At 42.5% G+C, this 23967-nt stretch overlaps 1 protein-coding gene across 2 annotated transcripts in view; it reads left to right on the top strand.

Moving 5' to 3' along the window:
* Positions 1-23967, top strand: part of XYLT1 (xylosyltransferase 1) — a 311032-nt gene that overhangs the window by 212293 nt on the left and 74772 nt on the right. For both annotated transcript variants that reach the window (XM_077828347.1, XM_077828348.1), the window contains one exon: positions 638-840. In XM_077828347.1, coding sequence (XP_077684473.1) covers positions 638-840 — 203 coding nt within the window. The remainder of the gene's footprint in view (positions 1-637; positions 841-23967) is intronic.

The raw sequence follows: 23967 nt of genomic DNA, 5'->3' as shown, positions 1-23967 counted from the left end.
TAAATTGCCTGTCTCACCATTTGTCAATCTGTCCGTCTTTGTCACCTTCTCCAACATTCCTTTTATCTCTGCTGCATACGGTATGGTATCACTTTTTGTTTTTCCATCTGTTTTATGCCCAACTATATTTTTTGTTTTTAAATCTTTCCATTTGTGACTGCCTTCATTTCTCCTTGTGTCTACGGTATCTGTTCATGTCTGACTGTCCTAAGTTTTGTAGCGATAACTGATAAATCACTGTAGGCTCTGATGCACATTTAAAGTGGAATCAGTGCTGCCTGGGGGAGATCAAAGAGAATAAAACAAAGGGGGCTCTTGACACTTTGAAATTAGCTTGCACTGAAGGTAGGGATGTGTTCTTTAGTACTTCTTAGTGGGGAAATGGCTAGCAATTGTTGAGTTTTGTTGGGAGTATATTTGCTAGATAAATTACCAAATCCCAGATACCATTCACAGTTCTTAATGTATTTTAATCAGTTTTACTTACCATTAAAATGACTGCAGGCCAAAATCAACTGATCTGAAAAAGTTTGGGTTTTAAGCCGTTCAGTTGGTTAAAGAAGACGAGCGGGGAGGAGCCTTTCATTGTATTTTTTTTTCCTAGTCTGCTGAAATTTTACTTTCTTTCCCTATAAAGCGATCCAATTATCTACACCGGAAAGTGCTCCAGTTTGCTAGCCAGTATCCGAATGTGAGAGTCACCCCTTGGCGAATGGCAACTATCTGGGGAGGAGCGAGTCTTCTGTCCACCTATCTACAGAGTATGAGGGATTTAATTGAGATGAATGACTGGCCCTGGGATTTCTTCATTAATCTTAGTGCCGCCGACTATCCTATCAGGTATGGTGACCCCTTTTTAAAATGTGTATTTTTCCCTCATAAATGAACAATGGACTTTTAATGAGACATAGGCTAAAATTTCTGTACTCTGATGCAAGAAGCAGAGGAACATTCAATCGGGCAGTTTCATCAGTCCCTAGCAGTAAGCTCAGTGCTGTAGCTTCTCCCTATCTCAAAAAGAAAAACATACTTCATTGTCACTGGGTCCAGCATCAGCACTTTTGCTACCGAGGCAATAGTATCACAAGCACAAAAACACTGTGTGCGCACATTGGTTTCATGCTTGGGACTGCCTGTGGCTAGGTCGCTCAAGAGTGTTGATTCTTCAGTTTGTGAACCTCAAACTTGAAGAGAATTATCCCACCCAGAGCTGTGGTAAGCAGTTTGCTACAGCTGGACTTTGTGTTTCAAGAAATTTGGAAGATATGCATATAGATAGATTCCATCAGAGAAATGTTGTGGTATTTCTTTTTTGGTGCTTTTACTGTGCAGGATAATGATAGTAGAAGTGACAAATAAGTTGCTGGATCTCATATATATCTTCAGCACTAACTGTTGCTTGAATAACTTCATTCAGATGGCAAAAAGAAAAGGAGTACTTGTGGCACCTTAGAGACTAACCAATTTATTTGAGCATGAGCTTTCGTGAGCTACAGCTCACTTCATCGGATGCATACTGTGGAAACTGCAGAAGACATTATATACAGAGAGACCATGAAACAGTACCTCCTCCCACCCCACTCTCCTGCTGGTAATAGCTTATCTAAAGTGATCATCAAGTTGGGCCATTTCCAGCACAAATCCAGGTTTTCTCACCCTCCGCCCCCCCCCACAAACTCACTCTCCTGCTGGTAATAGCCCATCCAAAGTGACCACTCTCTTTAAAATGTGTATGATAATCAAGGTGGGCCATTTCCAGCACAAATCCAGGTTTTCTCACCCCCCCCACCCCCCTCCAAAAACCACACACACAAACTCACTCTCCTGCTGGTAATAGCTTATCCAAAGTGACCACTCAGGAGAGTGGGGTGGGAGGAGGTATTGTTTCGTGGTCTCTGTGTATATAATGTCTTCTGCAGTTTCCACAGTATGCATCCGATGAAGTGAGCTGTAGCTCATGAAAGCTCATGCTCAAATAAATTGGTTAGTCTCTAAGGTGCCACAAGTACTCCTTTTCTTTTTGCGAATACAGACTAACACGGCTGTTACTCTGAAACCTTTCATTCAGATGGGTTTCAGAATAGCAGCCGTGTTAGTCTGTATCCGCAAAAAGAAAAGGAGGACTTGTGGCACCTTAGAGACGAACAAATTTATTTGAGCATAAGCTTTCGTGAGCTACAGCTCACTTCATCGGATGCATTCAGTGGAAAATACAGTGGGGAGAGTTATATACACAGAGAACATGAAACAATGGGTGTTACCATACACACTGTAATGAGAGTGATCACTTAAGGTGAGCTATTACCAGCAGGAGAGAAAAAAAATCTTTTGTAGTGATAATCAAAGTGGGCCATTTCCAGCAGTTGACAAGAACGTGTGAGGAACAGTAGGGTGGTGGGGGGGAATAAACATGAGGAAATAGTTTTACTTTGTGTAATGACCCATCCACTCCCAGTCTTTATTCAAGTCTAAATTAATTGTATCTAGTTTGCAAATTAATTACAATTCAGCTGTCTCTCGTTGGAGTCTGTTTTTGAAGTTTTTTTGTTGAAGAATTGCCACTTTTAGGTCTGTAATCGAGTGACCAAAGAGATTGAGGTGTTCTCCGACTGGTTTTTGAATGTTATAATTCTTGATGTCTGATTTGTGTCCATTTATTCTTTTACGTAGAGACTCTCCAGCTTGGCCAATGTACATGGCAGAGGGGCGTTGCTGGCACATGATGGCATATATCACATTGGTAGATGTGCAGGTGAACGAGCCTCTGATAGTGTGTCTGATGTGATTAGGCCCTATGATGGTGTCCCCTGAATAGATATGTGGACACAGTTGGCAACGGGCTTTGTTGCAAGGATAGGTTCCTGGGTTAGTGGTTCTGTTGTGTGGTGTGTGGTTGCTGGTTGAGTATTTGCTTCAGGTTGGGGGGCTGTCTGTACACAGAAGTTCATGGATAACCACATGACCAGGCTTGTGATTATTCTAAGTGAAACTATAGTCTCTCTGGAGTTACGGAACTCGTGCCCCAAAGCTGCGTTCAATAAGGTTTGCTAAACTGTGCATAAGTACATTCTCAGTTAAAAAAAAAATCATCTAAATGTGCTTAAACAGTTATTTTTAGGCTGCAAAAATTATGAAGAACAGAAAATTCTCCTTTTGACTTTTACTCCCTACCATGTCGAAAGGAATTAAGAAAGGGGAAATGGCTTTGTTGGGTCATTTTTCTAACATGTGATTATGCCGTAAAGTGTTCCTGATAATACTAGCATCTCATATTCCATTTGCTCTGTCATAGTCTTTCATCTCAAAAGCTTCCACAGCACCTCACAAATTATGAGCCAAACCCTGAATTCCTTACTCAAAAACTCTCCTTCAAATTATGTTTGAAGTTGGTGGAAGTTTTTGCCTAAGTAAAGATATAATGAAAACTGAATAAGGGCTTCAGGATTTGGGTACCATACATATCCATTACCAGTGAAATGCAGCCAGCTCTGTGGACATGTACAGCAGCCAGGAAAATAACTTGAAAGAGTAAGAACATTAGAGTGTGTGTCTGTGGTCTGAATGAAGGAATTTGAAATAGAAGCTCCAGATTTTTAATATTGGATGATTGAGACCCTTTCTGTAGCCTTGGGAAAGTCTCTTAAGAAATATGACTCATCATTCCAGCTGTCAAGGGGAGACAGTAATGATCACCTACCTGCTTAGTTGTTTGGGAGGACTAAATTGTTTCTTCGTCTAGAGTACTTTCAAGACAAGGAGAGCTATACTGATCCCAAGCAGTAGTGTAATGGAATGCACAACACACCAATGGTGAGGGGAGATGATAGGAGAAATATGGTCCAAGGACACTCTTTACAGGGTGGCAGATTCTAGGCACCAGGATAGGGATGGGTCTGATATTAGGTGCTAGAGCTCTGAAAGTACAGTGTAATTAGTCCAGAGTTATTCTAATAGCTGCATCTTGTTAGCTCTAAGCATGATATATGAAGGAACGGTTAGAGGAACTAGACTGGAATTTTACGGTGACATCATGTCTCAAAAGTCTGCACTGGGGCATCTATTGTGAGATTGGGGCCATGATCGGTAACGTTCTGTACTATAATTAGTGCCCTCTGGGGTAAGTTAAAATAGAGAGCCAAACTTGGCTGGTAATTTATAAACATGGCCATAAATTGTCCCATAATGTATAGCTGAGACTTTGGCCAGCCCTATCTTAATAGAGTCACAATTATAATACAGTGTTGTTTAACGTTTTTTTTTCAATAAAAAGAAAAGGAGTACTTGTGGCACCTTAGAGACTAACCAATTTATTTGAGCATAAGCATTTGTGAGCTACAGCTCACTTCATGAAAGCTTATGCTCAAATAAATTGGTTAGTCTCTAAGGTGCCACAAGTACTCCTTTTCTTTTTGCGAATACAGACTAACACGGCTGTTACTCTGAAACCTGTTTTTTTTCAATAGCCCTAAAGAAGTGCAGTTAGAGCGTAGACATTACAACACATTTTTCTTCCCAGCAATGGAAATGATCCTTAAGTTCCACTTCTCTGTTGTTTTGAAATCGCATCTGGGTTCCCAACTGTAGGTCATTGGTCGGAAGTGCACACTTCCCATTTCTGTCAAAATACTCTAATTTCAGAACTTATGCAAACATGTCAATCATCTAGAAGCTGCACTTCAAAGAACACTTTATTTTTAAATGTTGTTTCTTTAATAACGGAGATATCGGTGCAGTTAAAAGAAATTCAGATACATACTTTTATCATTCTAAACCCTGTAAAATGTTATCCCATCAAAAATGTATGCAAATATACGAATATGCAATATTCATTTTCAAAGTGGAGATGAATTGGTGTTCTTCACAATCTTTAGGAAGACATTTCTTCCATGGTTGTGTACCATGTAGGAAGCTGCTTATTATTCTAAGCAATAACAAGGAAAGGATTTGTTTTTGGGGTTTTTTTCTTTCCTTCAGATGCCATACTGTGATTTGCCAGCTAGTAAACTAAGAGCAGTTTACACTTCTTACTCTGGTTAGTTATATTGAAATTGTTTTGTTAGGTTTCCCAGCATAAGAACATATGAATTTTGTGGATTAATATATTTTATCCAGGCAGCTCCATATTAAGCTTTCACTTCCCATCTGTCATCCCATCTGTTACACTGAAACCCTTACTCCTTCTCTTCTGATTGATGACACTAAGCCAACCTTGTGAGACAGCACAACACATGCTATAGAGCAGGGTCAGCACTAATCTATATTGTGAATTCCAAATCTCTCTGACGCGTTGCCTGGTGTGTTCATGGGTTACATTACAGTTGCAAACATCTCTGTCTCATTTATCCTCACAAGAATCATCCAGATGTGAGTATTGAAAATTATTAGAGGCATGAGAAGATACCGCATGAGAGGTCAATGAGAAGACTGGGACTGTTCAATTTAGAGAAGTGACAGGTAATAGGGAACATAATATATATGTGTACGGTAATGAATGGGCTAGAGAAGGTAAACCAGGTGTTCCTACTAACCCTTTCTCACATGCTAATCCTTAGACCAGTGGTTCCCAAACTTGTTCCGTCGCTTGTGCAGGGAAAGCCCCTGGCGGGCCAGGCTGGTTTGTTTACCTGCCGCATCCGCAGGTTCGGCCGATTGTGGCTCCAAGCCAATGGGAGCTGCTGGAAGTGGCGTGGGCTGAGGGTCGTACTGGCCGCCGCTTCCAGCAGCTCCCATTGGCCTGGAGCAGCGAACCGCGGCCACTTGGAGCCGCAATCGTCCGAACCTGCGGACGCGGCAGGTGAACAAACCGTCCCGGCCCGCCAGGGTCTTTCCCTGCACAAGCGGTAGAACAAGTTTGGCAACCACTGGCTTAGACTATAAGCTCTTGGGGCAGGGACTGTCTTTGTACAATACCCAGCACAACAGGATCCTGGACCATGACTGGGACTCCTGAATGCTATCGCAGTGCAAGTCATAATAATGAATACAGTACAACAAAGAAACATTTAGCCAAATTCATAAGCAAAACACTTTCCTTAATCACTAGGCAATTGACAGTTTTAGGTCCTACATGAAATGATTGGTTAGTGTCTGATTCTCAGCAGCATGGACCAGCATTATAACTGGCTCCCTTGTTAACATCTTAAGTGCCAAACTCAGAGATTAATTGCCAGGAAACTGTACTACACACTCACCCATAGAAGTGGTCCTTTCAGGGAAGGAGGGGTCAGTGTTGGGAATCTGTAATTGCCTCTCCTTGCAATGCAGGTTTTGTATGAGTAGAGGACATCAGTCTTCAGAGAGATCCCTTTCAAAACAACTTCGTTCACTCAGAAATAAAAGAAACCAACACACACACAGAATCAGGGGCAAGAAATGCCACCCTCTTATTTAAAAAAAAAAATTACGTGTATAGTGCTTGTCACAATATGACCACGGTCCCTGTTTGGGCCCCCTATCACCACTGTAATACAAAAAATAAATAATACTATGTGAATATCTGCATTTAGTGTAAGGACATTGCCATATCTTGCATGAGGAGATCATATCTGCCTTTGGGAAAGCAATTAGGGTTATTGATTCTATTCAGGAGTTCAGCTCAGACTTCTACCATGTGGAATAGTCTCCAGAGTGGAGTGATAGGATCCTAGTGCATTTTAAAAGTTGCCTGGGAGAAAATATAGGGAGTGATTCTGATACAATAGATGCTGAAGTCAATGGAATTTATTAGGTTACCAATACCCCTCCGAATCCAACTCATAAAGTAGGGACCAATCCTGCACTGGCTGGGGATGGTCTAATGTATGCCCTCTTTTATTCTCAATATCTTTAATTCTATGGTATGTTGTCCTCATTCCTTTGTGCGCTACTCATGTTCATGTCAATGGGTAATGTTATCAAGAAATGTAACCAAGCACTTAATAAAAAAAATCTAAGAACGTTGCTTAAAATTATTTGGTATTTTGATATATTGTTCATAATTAACAAGTATTTGCAACTTTTATCCAAGGATATAAAGCGCTTTACAAACATTAACGAAGCTTCCACAAACCTGTATAGTACGAAAACCTACATCATAGATGGGTAAACATACACAGAAGTTAAATGGTTCTTCCAAGTGCAAACAACTACTTAGCATGAAATAAGGAGTCCTGGTTCTCCTTAAATGAAACTTAAAACAACATGGCTTTGAGAAAAGTCATTATTTAGAATTCTTCTCATTTCTGAGCAACCAGTTGAAGTAACCTTTTGGGAACTATATACAAAACACACTGGGTGACAAATAAGGTCCGTGAAAACTGAGCAGAAAAGTGTTTGCTGGGGTGGAGAAGTCTGGGCGCTCTTTTGATTTTCAGGTCTGTTGGCAGTTGGAAATAATTTTAACCCAAGAGAAATTCAGCCTTTAGGGAAGCATTGCATCATTCTTTCCAGTTATCTTTCAGGTGAGAGAACAGTCAGAGTGAATAGTAGGATCCTTGTTTCGGCCATTCGGCCAGATTCATCCCACGTGGAAACACCAGTGACTTCAATTTTATTGAAATGACATCAGAGATTATTTTTGTTCATTCTGCCCAACTAGCCATCATGTGCTGAAATATCTGAAAGTTTCAACCATTTGGGTTGTAAGCAATTTCTCCTGGTCATTTGACCAAATGACAGAAACGTTCAGGTATTTGACCAAATGACTAAAAATGAGAACTAGGTTTTAAACAGGTCGATTAAATCACTAAAGGCACAAACCAGGCTCCAAGCTGCCACAGTTGCTTCCAGGAAAGCTCTAAAATCTTCAGGGTGTTCAGCATGCAGGACTTAAACTAACAGAAGATTGGTCCAAATCAGAAATAAAATAAAGAACATAGAGGGCCTACTCACAGGGTATGCTGGCTCTTTAAGGGAGGTTCCCATTCCAGCCCTGCCCTGTTTGTGGTTCACCCCCAAAACAAGATACTCTACGTCTAGTAGTTCCTGGTTCTGATGGGAACTGTAGGTTTTGCAGCAAGGAATGCTGGGAAGGGAAGCTGTGTGTAAAAACTACCTTTTATGCATTGTGAAGAGAGACTTGAGGGGCATAGGCCCTGATGGTTTGGTTTCTCCAGTCAAAGGGCCCATTAGGAACTTTGGAAGAGCCTGGGAAGAGGTCTAGAGGTATAGCCATAGAGCTGTGTAAAGTATCCCAAGGAACGGAAGGTGTGTGGCTAGAAATTCAGGGTCCCAAGAGGGAAATTAAAGGTCTCTAATAGAACATAGGACGTAGCCCTGTGGGGTAATAAAGTGGGACTAGTTTTTGGATGAAGCAGACAGTTGTTCTGTTATTTAGGGCTCCACAGATGTAGATCATGGAAGAGAATGTGAGACCCACAATGCCTCTGAAAGGGCACCAAAGACAGTGTTATGCCCCAGTAGGGGAAGAGACTGACAGATCCTTGAGGGAGAGCAGTGACCATGGGAAGAGACTGAGTGAAGGGTTTGGCCTTTTGGTTTTGTTTTGCACTTTCATTTCACTGGAAGTGGGCAGGAGGGGCTGAACTTCCAGTGAGATTGTTCAACTACCTAGCCAAGGAGAGAAAATGAGGTATTGCCACATCTCCACCATGAGGTAAACCCACTGTTACTGGAGCAACTGTGGCACAAGTGCCATTAGCTGTTATATTTCAGCTTCTGTCTGAAGCATTTACATCTTTTGGTTTTGCACTTCTTGGGCACCGTGCAGTTTGGAGATGGATGGCTGTCAAACAGAACTTTTCTCTAAGATTCAGCCCCTGCTGCTGGCACACTGGACCAAGTGCAGGCAATGTTTTGGTATTCTCCAAACCCTCCTTTAGAACAATATCCTTAAATGAAACACTGATAGGTAAAATGAATACATCTAGATGGAAGTATAGAACTGGTAGCATTGCAATAGACCAATGGTTTTCAACCTGTGGTCCCCAGATCCCTGGGGATCTGCAGACTGTTATCTAAGGGGTCCACGAAAGGTTGTCGTTACCATAGAACAGTGGTTTTCAACCAGGGTTTCGCAGACTATATCTAAGATTTAAAAAGGGGTCCACACCTCCATTCAACATTTTTAGGGGTCCGCAGATGAAAAAAGGTTAAAAACCACTGCAATAGAACATCTGTTTAGATGCTAGTGCCTAAGGTGTTTTTTTTTTATCTCTGCACAGCTGCTGACACTGTTTGCTCAGAATATCTTTATCAGACAAGCCAGACATCAACCACTCTTAATTCTTCACAGGGAAGCTTTTATTTTATGTCCAAAAAGAACTTTATCTGTATTTTTTCTTAAACCTGCATTCTGTTAGAATTTCAAATGTGTGCTTCTTTCTTAAACCTCTGAAACAGCCTCCTCACCTCCCCCCAGTTCAACAGCTATGTACTATTGTTTGTAAGTGTTTTTTGTTTTGTTTTTAAACTGTCTTCTGGCTCCACGTGCCCTAATCTGTCAGAGCAAACAATGAGGCATTTAAAATTCTAAAATGCTTGTTTTCGCACATGCTGTTCATAAGGGTTTGGAAGATGCGTTGACATGAGTATGGCTTTACCAGTTTTGTTTGTGTCTGGTGCTAAAGTAAACTTTCTTCAGCTTTGTATCTTTTCAAAGCTGAAAGGATACAGCAGCCGTAGCCAGGGTTTTGTTTTCTTTCCCTTCACCATCTGCCCCCTTGGGTTGAAGGTTGTAAGACCGTTTCTGTTTTCAGAGGAGTGCAGCACCTGCAGCTCCTATCAGGACTTGGTGGGTGCTCAGCAACTCTGAAAACCAAACCTCAGGAGCCTAAAGTTCAGCATCAGAAAACTGATGCACCCTAAATTAGAGACCGTTTTTGGAAATCTGACCTTGATGGCTTTAGGGATATATTGATAAAGCACATTTTTAAAATAGCAGCACTCCTCAAAGCACCCTTGTAATTGCAGTACTTCCTTGGCAGTACATCATCTTGTTGATTGCGGTGCTAAATGCTCAGCCCTTCATCCTCTTCCTCTATCAATTCCATCATCCAAGCCAGCGTCTGAGACCACTCATCTGGCAAGCTTGGCAGAGGAAGGTCCCAGATGCCAAGCTTTACAGTTTAATGGGCACTGCAGCATCTGAGTACTTGTTTGGCTTCCTGATGGGCTGGTATCTTTTCTCTCCTCTTGCTTGGCTCCGTGGCTGTTTACCTGGGGGTGGGGTTCCCCACTGAAATCCCGAAGGGCTGTCATCTGGATACCATTTGCCTTTTGGATGCCTTTTATTTATGACTGAGAAAAAATCAGATTTATAAAGAAGTATAAAATACTAGTCTTCACTGGATCCTTACCAAAAATCCAGTTTTGTATATATAAAAAAATAATAATTCTGCAGTGATTGACAGTAATGGACCCTAAACACTACAATACATGAGTATTTTTGTAAGGGCAGTTCATTCTTCTAGGCTAAAAAAAGGATGAGTGGGATTTCACAGGCTGTATTTCCTTCAGAGCTTTAGGGCTTTTTATTAAACCCACGCCTTTACTTACTGTGGCACCCAAATTCTCCTTTCTTTCCATGAAAGTAGCTTCAATGAGGTTTCCTGAGTGTAACTGGTAACAGGACTTGGCCCTTATTCTTCATACTCACTGATCATGCAAAGAGGTCCACAGGCACTGACTCTTATTCCCATCTGGGATAAGGAGGGAAGGATAGGGAAGCCTTGATTGTAAAACTGTCTGTGTGAATCTTCCTTTGTTTCACTTCTTTAAATTAAAGGGGTCCTCAGAAGGAGCTACCAACAAATGGGCATACAGAGCTTACTGTATTTTTGTGAACAGGACTTTGTCTGTTTTGAAATTATTCTTTTGGAAGTTCAATAAAATCATTAATGAATTAAAAAAATGACATTGAAGAAGAAAATGATCTTATTGTAGTATTACGTAAATGTTCTCCCCCTCTATAGCCCTTCTAATTCCTCTACAGAGTTCTCTTAAGAAATTAACAATCTTGAAATTACCGTAAGGGCGTTTTTGTTTGGACTTCAGGATGCCACTTACAATTAAGCAACTACAAAATAATATCTGCTAGGAAGTCAAAGTGGCGATGAAATAATAACCTGCAGTTTATTGAGTCATTTTTTAATATCAGTTGAAGTGTTGTTAATGGGTAAGCAGAATTTGTTTCTGATTCAGTACTGTTCAGCAGTGATTTTTCAGCAGGGAATGCATACTGAACAGTTAAGAAGGATTAGATGAACTAGCTTTGGCAAAATAATTTACCTTTCAACTCTAATGTTTTTCCACAATCAGATTGTAAAGATTTGTCAGTCAGTTTACAAATATAAATTCTGATCTTGTTTTAAATGTGCTACAAATTAAATTGTGCAGGCTGATATTTTTTAATACCAGATCACTGTGTGTGAATGAGCTGAAGCACTGAATCTGATTGTCTTATAAAGGACACTAGACTTCATTGGAACATGAGACCTCTTTTAAAAAGAAAAAGTCATTCTTTGAATAAATAAAATGGAAAAGTAGTAGTAACTAGAACTGGTTGGGAAATCATAGAATCATAGAATATCAGGGTTGGAAGGGACCTCAGGAGGTCATCTAGTCCAACCCCCTGCTCAAAGCAGGACCGATCCCCGACTAAATCATCCCAGCCAGGGCTTTGTGAAGCCTGACCTTAAAAACTTCTAGGGAAGGAGATTCCACCACCTCCCTAGGTAACACATTCCAGTGTTTCACCACCCCCATAGTGAAAAAGTTTTTTCCTAATATCCAACCTAAATCTCCCCCACTGCAACTTGAGACCATTATTACTCCTTGTTCTGTCATCTGCTACCACTGAGAACAGTCTAGAGCCATCCTCTTTGGAACCCCCTTTCAGGTAGTTGAAACCAGCTATCAAATCCCCCCTCATTCTTCTCTTCTGAAGATTAAACATCCCCAGTTCCCTCAGCCTCTCCTCATAAGTCATGTGTTCCAGTCCCCTAATCATTTTTGTTCCCCTCCGCTGGACTCTTTCCAATTTTTGCACATCCTCCTTGTAGTGTGGGGCCGAAAACTGGACACAGTACTCCAGATGAGGCCTCACCAATGTCGAATAGAGGGGAAGGATCACGTCTCTTGATCTGCTGGCAATGCCCCTACTTATACATCCCAAAATGCCATTGGCCTTCTTGGCAACAAGGGCACACTGTTGACTCATATCCAACTTCTCGTCCACTGTAACCCCTAGGTCCTTTTCTGCAGAACTGCTGCCTAGCCATTCGGTCCCTAGTCTATAGCGGTGCATTGGATTCTTCTGTCCTAAGTGCAGGACTCTGCACTTATCCTTGTTGAACCAACCTCATCAGATTTCTTTTGGCCCAATCCTCCAATTTGTCTAGGTCCCTCTATATCCTATCCCTACCCTCCAGCATATCTACCACTCCTCCCAGTTTAGTGTCATCTGCAAACTTGCTGAGGGTGCAATCCACATCATCCTCCAGATCATTTATGAAGATATTGAACAAAACCGGCCCCAGGACCGACCCCTGGGGCACTCCACTTGATACCGGCTGCCAACTAGACATGAAGCCATTGATCACTACCCGTTGAGCCCGACAATCTAGCCAGCTTTCTATCCACCTTATAGTCCATTCATCCAGCCCATACTTCTTTAACTTGCTGGCAAGAATACTGTGGGAGACCGTGTCAAAAGCTTTGCTAAACTCAAGGAACAACACGTCCACTGCTTTCCCTTCATCCACAGAGCCAGCTATCTCGTCATAGAAGGCCATTAGATTAGTCAGGCATGACTTGCCCTTGGTGAATCCATGCTGACTGTTCCTGATCAGTTTCTTCTCGTCTAAGTGCTTCAAAATTGATTCCTTGAGGACCTGCTCCATGATTTTTCCAGGGACTGAGGTGAGGCTGACTGGCCTGTAGTTCCCAGGATCCTCCTCCTTCCCTTTTTTAAAGATGGGCACTACATTAGCCTTTTTCCAGTCATCTGGGACCTCCCCCGATCGCCATGAGTTTTCAAAGATAATGGCCAATGGCTCTGCAATCACATCCGCCAACTCCTTTAGCACTCTCGGATGCAACGCATCCGGCCCCATGGACTTGTGCTCGTCCAGCTTTTCTAAATAGTCCCAAACCACTTCTTTCTCCACAGAGGGCTGGTCACCTCCTCCCCATGCTGTGCTGCCCAGTGCAGCAGTCTGGGAGCTGACCTTGTTCATGAAGACAGAGGCAAAAAAAGCATTGAGTACATTAGCTTTTTCCACATCCTCTTTCACTAGGTTGCCTCCCTCATTCAGTAAGGGGCCCACACTTTCCTTGACTTTCTTCTTGTTGCTAACATACCTGAAGAAACCCTTCTTGTTAGTCTTAACATCTCTTGATAGCTGCAACTCCAGGTGTGATTTGGCCTTCCTGATTTCACTCCTGCATGCCCGAGCAATATTTTTATACTCTTCCCTGGTCATTTGTCCAATCTTCCACTTCTTGTAAACTTCTTTTTTGTATTTAAGATCAGCAAGGATTTCACTGTTAAACCAAGCTGGTTGCCTGCCATATTTACTATTCTTTCTACACATCGGGATGGTTTATCCCTGTAACCTCAATAAGGATTATTTAAAATACAGCCAGCTCTCCTGGACTCCTTTCCCCCTCATGTTATTCTCCAAGGGGATCTTGCCCATCAGTTCCCTGACAGAGTCAAAGTCTGCTTTTCTGAAGTCCAGGGTCTGTATTCTGCTGCTCTCCTTTCTTCCTTGTGTTAGGATCCTGAACTCGACCATTTCATGGTCACTGCCGCCCGGGTTCCCATCCACTTTTGCTTCCCCTACTAATTCTTCCCGGTTTGTAAGCAGCAGGTCAAGAAGAGCTCTGCCCCTAGTTGGTTCCTCCAGCACTTGCACCAGGAAATTGTCCCCTACATTTTCCAAAAACTTCCTGGATTGCCTGTGCACCGCTGTATTGCTCTCCCAGCGGATATCAGGGTGATTGAAGTCTCCCATGAGAACTAGGGCCTGCGATCTAGTAACTTCTGCGAGTTGCCGGAAGAAAGCCTCGTGCACCTCATCCCCCTGGTCTGGTGGTCTATCGTAGACTCCCACCACGACATCACCCTTGGTGCTCACACTTCTAAACTTAATCCAGAGACTCTCAGGTTTTTCTGCAGTTTCATACTTGAGCTCTGAGCAGTCATACTACTCTCTTACATACAGTGCAACTCCCCCACCTTTTCTGTCCTGCCTGTCCTTCCTGAACAGTTTATAACCATCCATGACAGTACTCCAGTCATGCGAGTTATCCCACCAAGTCTCTGTTATTCCAATCACACCATAATTCCTTGACTGTGCCAGGACTTCCGGTTCTCCCTGCTTGTTTCCCAGGGTTCGTGCATTTGTATATAGGCACTTGAGGTAACCTGCTGATCGCCCCTCTTTCTCAGTATGAGGCAGGAGCCCTCCCCTCTCACGCGCTCCTGCTCGTGCCTCTTCCCGGTATCCCACTTCCCCACTTACCTCAGAGCTTTGGTCTCCTTCCTCCGGTGAACCTAGTTTACAGCCCTCCTCACTAGGTTAGCCAGCCTGCTTGCGAAGATGCTCTTCCCTCTCTTCGTTAGGTGGAGCCCGTCTCTGCCTAGCACTCCTTCTTGGAACACCATCCCATGGTCAAAGAACCCAAAGCCTTCTCTCTGACACCACCTGCGTAGCCATTCGTTGACTTCCACGATTCGACAGTCTCTACCCAGGCCTTTTCCTCTCATGGGGAGGATGGACGAGTACACCACTTGCACCTCAAACTCCTTTATCCTTCTTCCCAGAGCCATGAAGTCCGCAGTGATCCGCTCAAGGTCATTCTTGGCAGCATCATTGGTGCCCATGTGAAGAAGCAGGAAGGGGTAGCGATCTGAGGGCTTGATGAGTCTCGGCAGTCTCTCCGTCACATCGCGAATCTTAGCTCCTGGCAAGCAGCAGACTTCTCGGTTTTCCCGGTTGGGGCGGCAGATAGATGACTCAGTCCCCCTAAGGAGAGAGTCCCCGACCACCACCACCCGCCTCCTTCTCTTGGGAGCGGTGGTCATGGACCCCCCAAACCTAGGACAGTGCATCCCATGCCTTCCAATCAGCAGAGTCTCCTTCTGCTCCCTTCCCTCAGAGGTATCATCTGGTCCACTCTCCACATTCGTACCTGTGGAGAGAACATGAAAACGGTTACTTACTTGTATCTGCCCTGCTGGTACATGGACGTTCCCCTTTTTTCTTCTGGAGGTCACATGATGCCAAATTTCTTCACCATCCTTCTGTCCCCGATGTGCAGCCTGCTCTGAATCTTCAGAACCTTGTGCCCGAAGAAGCCTATCCTGGCATCCGTCCAGGAAATCTTCAGTTTCTCTTATGCAACGCAGGGTCGATACCTGTTGCTCCAGACCTTGAACCTTCTCTTCCAGTATGGAGACCAGCTTGCACTTTGTACAGACAAAGTCGCATCTGTCCTGTGGAAGAAAAACATAGCACATCCAGTGCAAGTCAGAACAGCTGAACAGCCCCCATCCATATTACCTTCCTTCTATGAGCTTCCTCAGGAGTTGTAGTAATTACTCAGAGAATTCTAGAAGATGTAAGCCTCAGTGGGCTCTCCCCAGGCGAACTCCCAGGCAAACTCCTTTTGTTAGCTACTCCTGCTGTTCGCTGCTCAGCTGGTTCGCAACTGACTGGCTTTTTATGCAGCCAGGCCCACTTAAGGCTCACCTGGAACAAAGCGCCGATGAAATGTGGTTTTTGGTTGTTCTTTTTTTTTCCAGCAAAACTGGAACTTTTCAATTAAACTTTCATCGGGAAAGGCTTTTCCAGGCCAGGAGGGAATTTCTGTTCAGAGAGCAAGAGAGAGAGAAACACACACACACCTTCCCACCACAGAATATCCAGTAGCTAAGGGGTTAGGGTGTTCACCTAGGATGTGAGACTGGGGAAACTCATGTGAATTACTTCATGCAGTATATGTAGTAACTGCCTGTTCCTCTCTCTGCTGTCTGGAACCTTCACTTTGGGTGATAATCAGATGCCCATCACCTCCCAGCAGGTTGAGAAGGATGTTGAAGTTACAAGCATCCATTCTTGTGTTTTCAATATCTTGTATGTCATTGATGAGAACAAGATAAAACGCAGTGGGGACAAGGAATAGATCAAATTCAGAACTTTTTATGCTCCCTTAGAGACAACTACACAGTGTGTAAAAGCAAATATTGTTAAGAAAACAGACCTCATTTTCATAAAGAGAACAGCACCTATGAAAACGATTGAGCAGACAAGAGCATTCAAGCTATTACAGCCAACCAAACTGTTACCTGGTATAGTGACCAGATATGTCCACTTTACTCTTGCTCAGTTTGTGATAATTGATTTTCCTGCTCAGTGCATTTGATATGCTACTAGATGAAAGTGGCATGTGCTGATGTATTCATTTTGTGAGGCATACCTACTTTTGCCCTATCGTGCCATTTTGCGAACTTTGGGATCAATCCTGTGAGGTGCTGAGCATTTAAATGGTTGGCTTTTTACAGATCCTAGGATTGGGCAACACCTTTGTAGTTTTATGTGCATTATTCATACATGTCTCTGCATATGCACCGTACCATATGACACTATCACTTGTGGTCACATAGTACCACAGAATGATACATTTCCTCTGGCATGCATATCACATAACTGAGTGTAGAATTTGGATATTGAGAATTTGGGGAGAGATTTAAAATCTCATGGTATGGTTTGAAGCATGTGTTTAGAGGCCTTCAGTAATTTAATATTCAAAGACGCGTGGAGAGATTTTGTACATTTGATAAGGAAAAATTTGTGAGAAGAAAAGTATATTTGTGGTGATTGGAGGCAGAGTTTTGTGCCTCTCTTTCTTTGTCCTGTCCCATATCACTGGTATCTGAACAACTTTAACATGAATCAAAATGTATAATACATAGGGTGACCAGAGGTCCCGATTTTATAGGGACAGTCCCGATATTTGGAGTTGTTTGTTATATAGGCACCTATTACCCCCCATCCCATGTCCCAATTTTTCACAATTGCTATCTGGTCACCCTAATAATAGATACCATGATTGCTAAGCCCAGTTCACCCAGGCTCCATTGCATTCGCCTTTTTGCTTCTCAAGTTGCCAGGTAAAGGGTCTTATTGGCTGCAGCTCCAGATAAAAAGCATTCCTGGCTGCTCCTGCTGTTGCTCTCATCTGCACCTGACCAGAAGGATGAGATGTTTTTCTTGACGAGATGGATCTCACCAGAGTAGTTCATGAGTTTTGCAATGCACTCTTCATGGAGTTATATATACACTTGGGACCACACCACACACTACAGATAGTGAATGCAGCTACCCATTTGAACTTCTTCCTGAGAGGATATTGCACTGGTGATGGACACTGGCTTATGATAACTTTCTGGGTGTAATTTAAGATGCTAATTTTAATTTCTAAATCTCTACATAGCTTGTGTTCTGTGCAACTCGGAAGCAATCCTTCTGTGGTACTGTAGCAGCTGGGATCAGTTGAGGTGCTCAAGGTAACAATCTCTTGACATAAACTTGCTGGGGTTGGAAATAGGACATTTCCCATAACGGGGTCCTTTGCTCTGAAAATTGCTTCCCTCCCTTTGTGTGTCAGAGCCAGAATTTATTAACACTCAGGTAACATTGCAGAGCCCATTTTTATTTCTCCCAGGTTGCACTGTGAATCATCTTCAGTCCTCTGGAAATCTGCAAAAATTTCAGGGTGCAAAATCGTGTGAACCAAACTGGCAAGAAATTTCACATGAATTTCCATTAAAAATGTCTTGTCTGGTTCTTAGTAGACCTTGCTGCCAAGTTTTTTCCTCCCAATATTCAGGCTAACTTTCCTTCTCTTAATTTTTCAGTTCTCTTAATCTCAAATCTCCCCAAAGGTTGTACTGTATCTTGATAATTTATACTTGTATCCATTTGACATTATGCGTCTACCCCTAGAACTGTCCAGTAATAGGATTTGTATGGGCAGGTACTTACCCCCTTGTGTAGTCCCATTGAAGTCAGTGGGCTCCACACAGATGCCAGAGTCTTCCAGTTGCATGCTCTAACAAAGAACATGATGCCATGAAGCCTTAGCACAGCGAGTAAACTAGAATGAGTAATGATGATTCTGCTGCAGACTGGAAATTTATTTTACATAAAATATTCTCAGTCTTCCCAGCACCACTTTCTTCTCTTTTCCTTTGAAGGAAATGGGTGCTTTTTTATTATAATTACTCAACTTAATGAGGAAAGCATCTTCCTTACTCTTTTGTGTAAAAAAATCTCAGACAAATGAAAGGAATGTATAAATCAGAGGGGAAAGAGAATCGTTGTCTTTAATCTGGCTTGTATTTAATTTTACTTTCTGCTCTTTCATTCCAAACACTAGTGAATTTAATTTGGAAGATAGTGACAAGAAATTGCTGAAAGTCGCACACATTTTTATTTGTTTGCTTATTTATTTATTAAATCCTCAGTTCAAAATCTGGATTGATTTATATATGCATGTATGTATGTATTTATTTATTTATTTATTTATTTAACCAGAGTCCCTAATCTGAGTAACGGACTTGTTGATCATTTTCTCAGCTCTTTCGACTTGCTCATTTAATCAGTGATTATTGTTTTCATCAAAATGGGATGTAAAATGGGAAGATGATGTTCTGTGTGAATATGCAACAGCTACCAAACATGGAAAAACACAGAATAGGCAGCATCTTTCTCTACTATATAAATTCCCAGTGTTTAGATAAACCTAAAAATCCATAATGTTTTGATTTTAATAATTAAATATCCTTGGGTATTCACAGCTGTTTAGAAAAATACTTTCATTTTTATTGAGATTTTTGTAGCAAGTATAATAAGTGGGATGGACCCCTTTTATGAATTAAACATGCAATTGTAATTTCACTATTAACTCCTTCTCCAGTTGCCACACACTTCTGACCAAGCATATCATGGCTTCCTTAGGTCATATCTTATGTTTGTCCTCTGGATGAAGGCCACCACTCCATCCTTTAAACGTGATGGATCCATATTAGATGCTGTTGGAACCCCAAGGTGTGCACGCATTTCTTGAGCCCTTGATCAGAGATTTTCTGTTAGAAATGTCGGTTCGGCCTGCACATGTGCTCTGTACAACCTCACACTGCACTCGAAGGGTACGTAGGGCTGTGCAGGCACACTGCCCTCAGTTCCTTCTCTGCTGCCTTCGCCCGAGACTGAGCTCAAGTGTGCCTCAGCGTGTTCTGTAGTTGTTTAGTTAGTTTAGAGTATCTAGTTAATGTTGTTGTTAGTATAGAATTAATTAGATTATTATGAGAGGTTTCCGTTTTTCCCCTCACTTTTTTTTTTCCTCCCCATTTTTTCTGGGGAGTTTATTTGGCCTGGCTGGCCATACCTGGCTAGCAAGGTTTCAAATGCTGCCTCTCTTGTCAGGAGGCTATCCTGATCAGCGATGGCCACTCTGAGTGTTTCCATTGCTTGGGAGAATCCCATGTCTCCCAGAAGTGTAACTTTTGCCTGGCTCTAAAATCTAGAGCTAGGAAGAATCAGGATACTAAACTGAAGCTGCTGCTTATGGAGCACTCCCTTTGAATGGCTTCTGAGTCAGGTCAGTAGACCCTCTCTCCGGTACATCAGTCTCCAGGCTGATCCAGTGCCCCTTTGGCTTTGGCCTAAGAAGGGAAAGATCTCAGAGGATTTAGGGAGGGCTCTGAAGAAGAGGAGCTTGGTCTCCCACCACAAAGAGCCAGCTTCCAAGAAGGCCTAATCTGCTAATCTACGGTGTCAGAGCCCTTGTCCTCCCAGCCCGGTATCATGGAGGCAAAAGATTCTTCCTCTTGCACCAGCAGAGCAGGGAGATCCTGGAGCACTTCAGAGGAACACATCAGGGCCCTGATGCTGTCCACCTCCAGATCACCATCATCTATTTCAGACTTAACAACAATGCCTTGCCACTCAGCTCCATCGGTACTGACAGAATGGAAGCACACGCCTTTGGCCTTGGTGCTTACTCACTCCAAACCCACCACTCAAGTCAGCTGCTGTGTCAAAACTGACCCACCTGGTACAACAGGAACTCTGTTACTGCAGGGACTTGTCAGTGTTAGTCGAGCTGGAGTCCCCATGGCTTATGGGTACAGAATGACGCTTGGTACCAAGACCCCGGTCTCTGGATTACCAGTGCTTCCTAGTACCATGGTATCCTCAACAAATAGGGAGGAGTAAGATCTTGCTCCCTATGTGCCAAAGCTATAAAGTTATGGAATTGGTATACAGCCCATCAGATTCAGATCTCAGCCATTTACCTTCCTGAGTCCAGAATGTCACAGCTGATATGCTCAGGAGGCACTTCTCCCAGTTCCTTCATGGGATGTTCCAGAGAAGGGGATTTCCACAGGTGGACCTATTCGCCACATCCAGCAACAGGAAGTGACACTTATTCTGCTCAAGTGGAGACCTAGGTCACCTCTCTTTGGGAGATGACTTTCTCTTTCCTTGGACAAAGGGCCTGCTCTATGCTTTCCCTCCAACACTACTAATTCTAAGAGTGAGGAATAAGATCAGGGTTATCTTCATAGTACTGACTTGGCTGAGGCAAGTTTGGTATACATACCTGCTTCACCTGTATGTCCAACCTGTATTCAAGCTTTCAACTGTCCCTCGTCTCCTCTTCCACAGCGCTAGTCATGTGTTTAACCCCAACCTAGGTGTCCTCCATCTCCATGTGTGGCTCCTATATGGTTTGCAGGATTAGAATCCACCTGCTTGACAGGGGTACAACAAGTATTGCTAAACAGTACAGGGGAGTCAGCTCAAATTACTGACATTCAGAAATGAAAGAGGTTCAACCACTGATCACCACCTTGTTCCTGAACTTTTTCTGTTCTCAGTCATCTTAGAATATTTGCTGGATTTAAAAAAAATAGGTTTATCATCTCGCTGGGATATCAGCATTTCATTCCCCAGTAGAGGGGCTTTCTGTTTTTGCACACCCTATGTTCTCAAGATTTATTAAGGGTCTGTGGAATCTGTACTCCCAGGTTAAGGATGCTACTCTGAATTGGGATCTCAACCTGGTACTTACAAACGTTATGGGTCCTCTGTCTGAACCTATGGCAACCTGCTCCTTGCTTCACTTATTGATAAAGACAGCCTTTCTAGTAGCTATCACATCAGCCCACAGGGCTGGGGAAAAAAAAAGAGTCTTGATGGAAGACCCCCCATTTACAATATTTTTCAAGGGCAGGGTCTCCCTATGACCTCACACAAAATTCTTACCGAAGGTGCTGTCAGATTTCCATCCTAACCAGCCTATTCATCTACCAGTATTTTTTTCCTAAAGGACATAAATCTCAGCAGGAGACATTCCTTTGAACGTTAGATGTATGATGGGCATATGCCTTTTATCTGTATAGGACCAAGCAATTTTCGAAATCACTTAGATTCTTTGTCTCCATTGCAGAAAAATCAAAGGGGTCCACGATCTCTTCACAGAGATTGTCAAGATGGATCTCTGGCTGTATTACTTGTTCCCATGATGCAGCTGGTGCTTTGCCTCCAGAAAGGATTATAGCATGCTCTACCAGATCACTAGCAACTTCCACAGCATTACTCAAAAACATTCCAGTGTCTGAGATGTGCAGAGCTGCTACATGGGCTTCATTCCGTCTCTTTTGTAAACGCTAGGCCTTGGACCATGCCATCAGATGTGATGCAGCACTTGGTTCTGCTGTACTGTCTTCAGTCTTGGACTTGATTCCTAAGCTCCCTCCTCTCTCTGAGGATGGATAAAGCTCAAGAGTCACCTGAAGTGGAACACCCATAGGGACAGTTCTCGAAGAAAAGGTTACTCACTTTGTGCAATCAATAACTCTGGTTCTTCTAGACTTATGTCTCCCTATGGGTGCTCCACTACCTGCCCTCCTTCCACTCTGCTTCGGACTGTTCTTGTTGGACGTTCAAACAGAGAAGTAACGTAGGGAGGTTTGCCTATGCAGCCCTGTGTACCCACAGAGCGTGGTAGGAGGTTGTGTAGAGCGCATACACAAGCCGAACGGAAACTGCTAATGGAAAATCTCCAATCAATGGCTCGAGAGGTGCATGTGCACCTGAATTTGAGCACCCACAGCAACACACATCTCGAAGAACCAGTTACTGCACAAAGTGCATAACCTTTTCTTCTTGTGATGGATGTACCACAAGTAAAAGGAGCTTGCTGCACAATAGTTATCTTGACAAATGTATTTCAACAAGTGTTACGATGGTGCATACGAGATAGATTGAACACCATCTGTCAGGAATCCTATTTTATATCCCCTGGACATATCAACGCATTGTGACCATGGAGGAAAATATGAGACCTCTAAGTCTCTCCCTGACAGACTATGATCTATTTTGTGTAATACATAAGCAAGGAAATATAATAACGCCCTGGGGATGGTCTGGGGGGAAGCTAATTTTAGGCTGTTTACATATGTTAGCTAACATGTTATCATACCTTCAAATCCTAGTCTAGACAAGGTCTGAGAAGACATTTCTTATGGTTTCTAAGGGCCTACACTGGGAATATAGAGCCCAGTTCTGTTCTCACATAGTTGTAATCAAGAGTAACTCTTTTGAAGTCAATAGACTTAGAGTAGTGTAAACAGAATGAATCTCACAGTCTTACTAATAAGAGGGTTATGATTTATGGAATGAAAATGTTGGGCTAAATAACAGGAGGAGTGTTTTCTTCCACAGAAGTGATTGGAAGAGAGAACGATATGCCATTATACCATTGTGAAAGCTGAGAGTATAAATAAGTTAATGGCCAAGATGCTGTACATTTGCAGCTAACTAGTATAGTCAGGTCCTTTTGCTGTATCTGAAGAGATATCTCCTATAGAACAGGGATAGACTACATCTCTCAGTGCACAAGTTTTCTCTTTCTGTGGATAAAGTCTTTAAGTCAGGAAAGCTAAGAAATGGGCAAGTGCTAGGAGGAAAAATACATACTTTTTAACAATATCCCTTGAAGCAATTTTTTCCTTGGAAGGTTAAAATTAGCTAAACAACATGGTTAACTTGAGCAGCCCTGGGCACTGATCCCCTTTCACAATTACTGTAAATAGAAATAGGGTGGTTTTAAATTGTACATCTAATATCTCCGGGCACAACGTTATTCTCTTTTCTTCAGTAAGGTTTCATCTGTCAAACTGATCCTTGTTTCATGTGTTACACACAGAAGATGAAAAATCCAACTTCCATACAAAGGGAATTTTTAAAAATCACAAATGCTGAACTGTAGAATGTTAAAATATCATTTCTACATTGAAAACTCCACAAACAGCTTGTGCACATTAGCTTCAAAATCTTCACTAAATCATTTTATACAATCTTAATAGAAAAAGTTAATAACTTTCATACCTGGACTCACTGATTTCATTAACCTGCCTAGCTCAGTGTTATCACAAAAAAGCATAACTCTTCTCATTATCTTCACCACAACTTTCTTTGAAAATTGCTGACTAAAGCTTTAATGCCACCTAATACTTAAAGGTTAGCTAAAGTGCTTTGAAAGGCAGGACCTGTTGTGCTTCCTATAAATCTACTTGTCTACGTGAGGCTAGTTTTCCATTATGTTCTTCACAGATATGCACACGTTCACCTACCATTTTAGCTTTGATTGTGACATTAATTTGGACTGAAGAATTGATTGATTGATTGATTGATTGATTTGGCCACAACTGTGGCCATTATTAGTTTGGTCTCTGACACTTTGCTCATGACACACAGCAAAAATGGAAAAGGATAATTGCTCTCTTTGTGCCTTGCTTGGGGAAAAAGGAAAGGAAGAGCTGAGTTTAAACACAGTATCACTTTTTTTGCCCCCTATATATCCTGGGTCAGATCCTCAGGTGTAGTACATGATGACAGGGCCTCCATTGGACATATAAGGCACATTTATCCCTCATTTATACCGACAGAG

This window comes from Eretmochelys imbricata, chromosome 10 (assembly GCF_965152235.1).
Source record: "Eretmochelys imbricata isolate rEreImb1 chromosome 10, rEreImb1.hap1, whole genome shotgun sequence".
Lineage (NCBI taxonomy): Eukaryota > Metazoa > Chordata > Testudines > Cheloniidae > Eretmochelys > Eretmochelys imbricata.
Note: the sequence above shows the minus strand (reverse complement) of the source record. Positions and strands in the feature narration are given on the sequence as shown.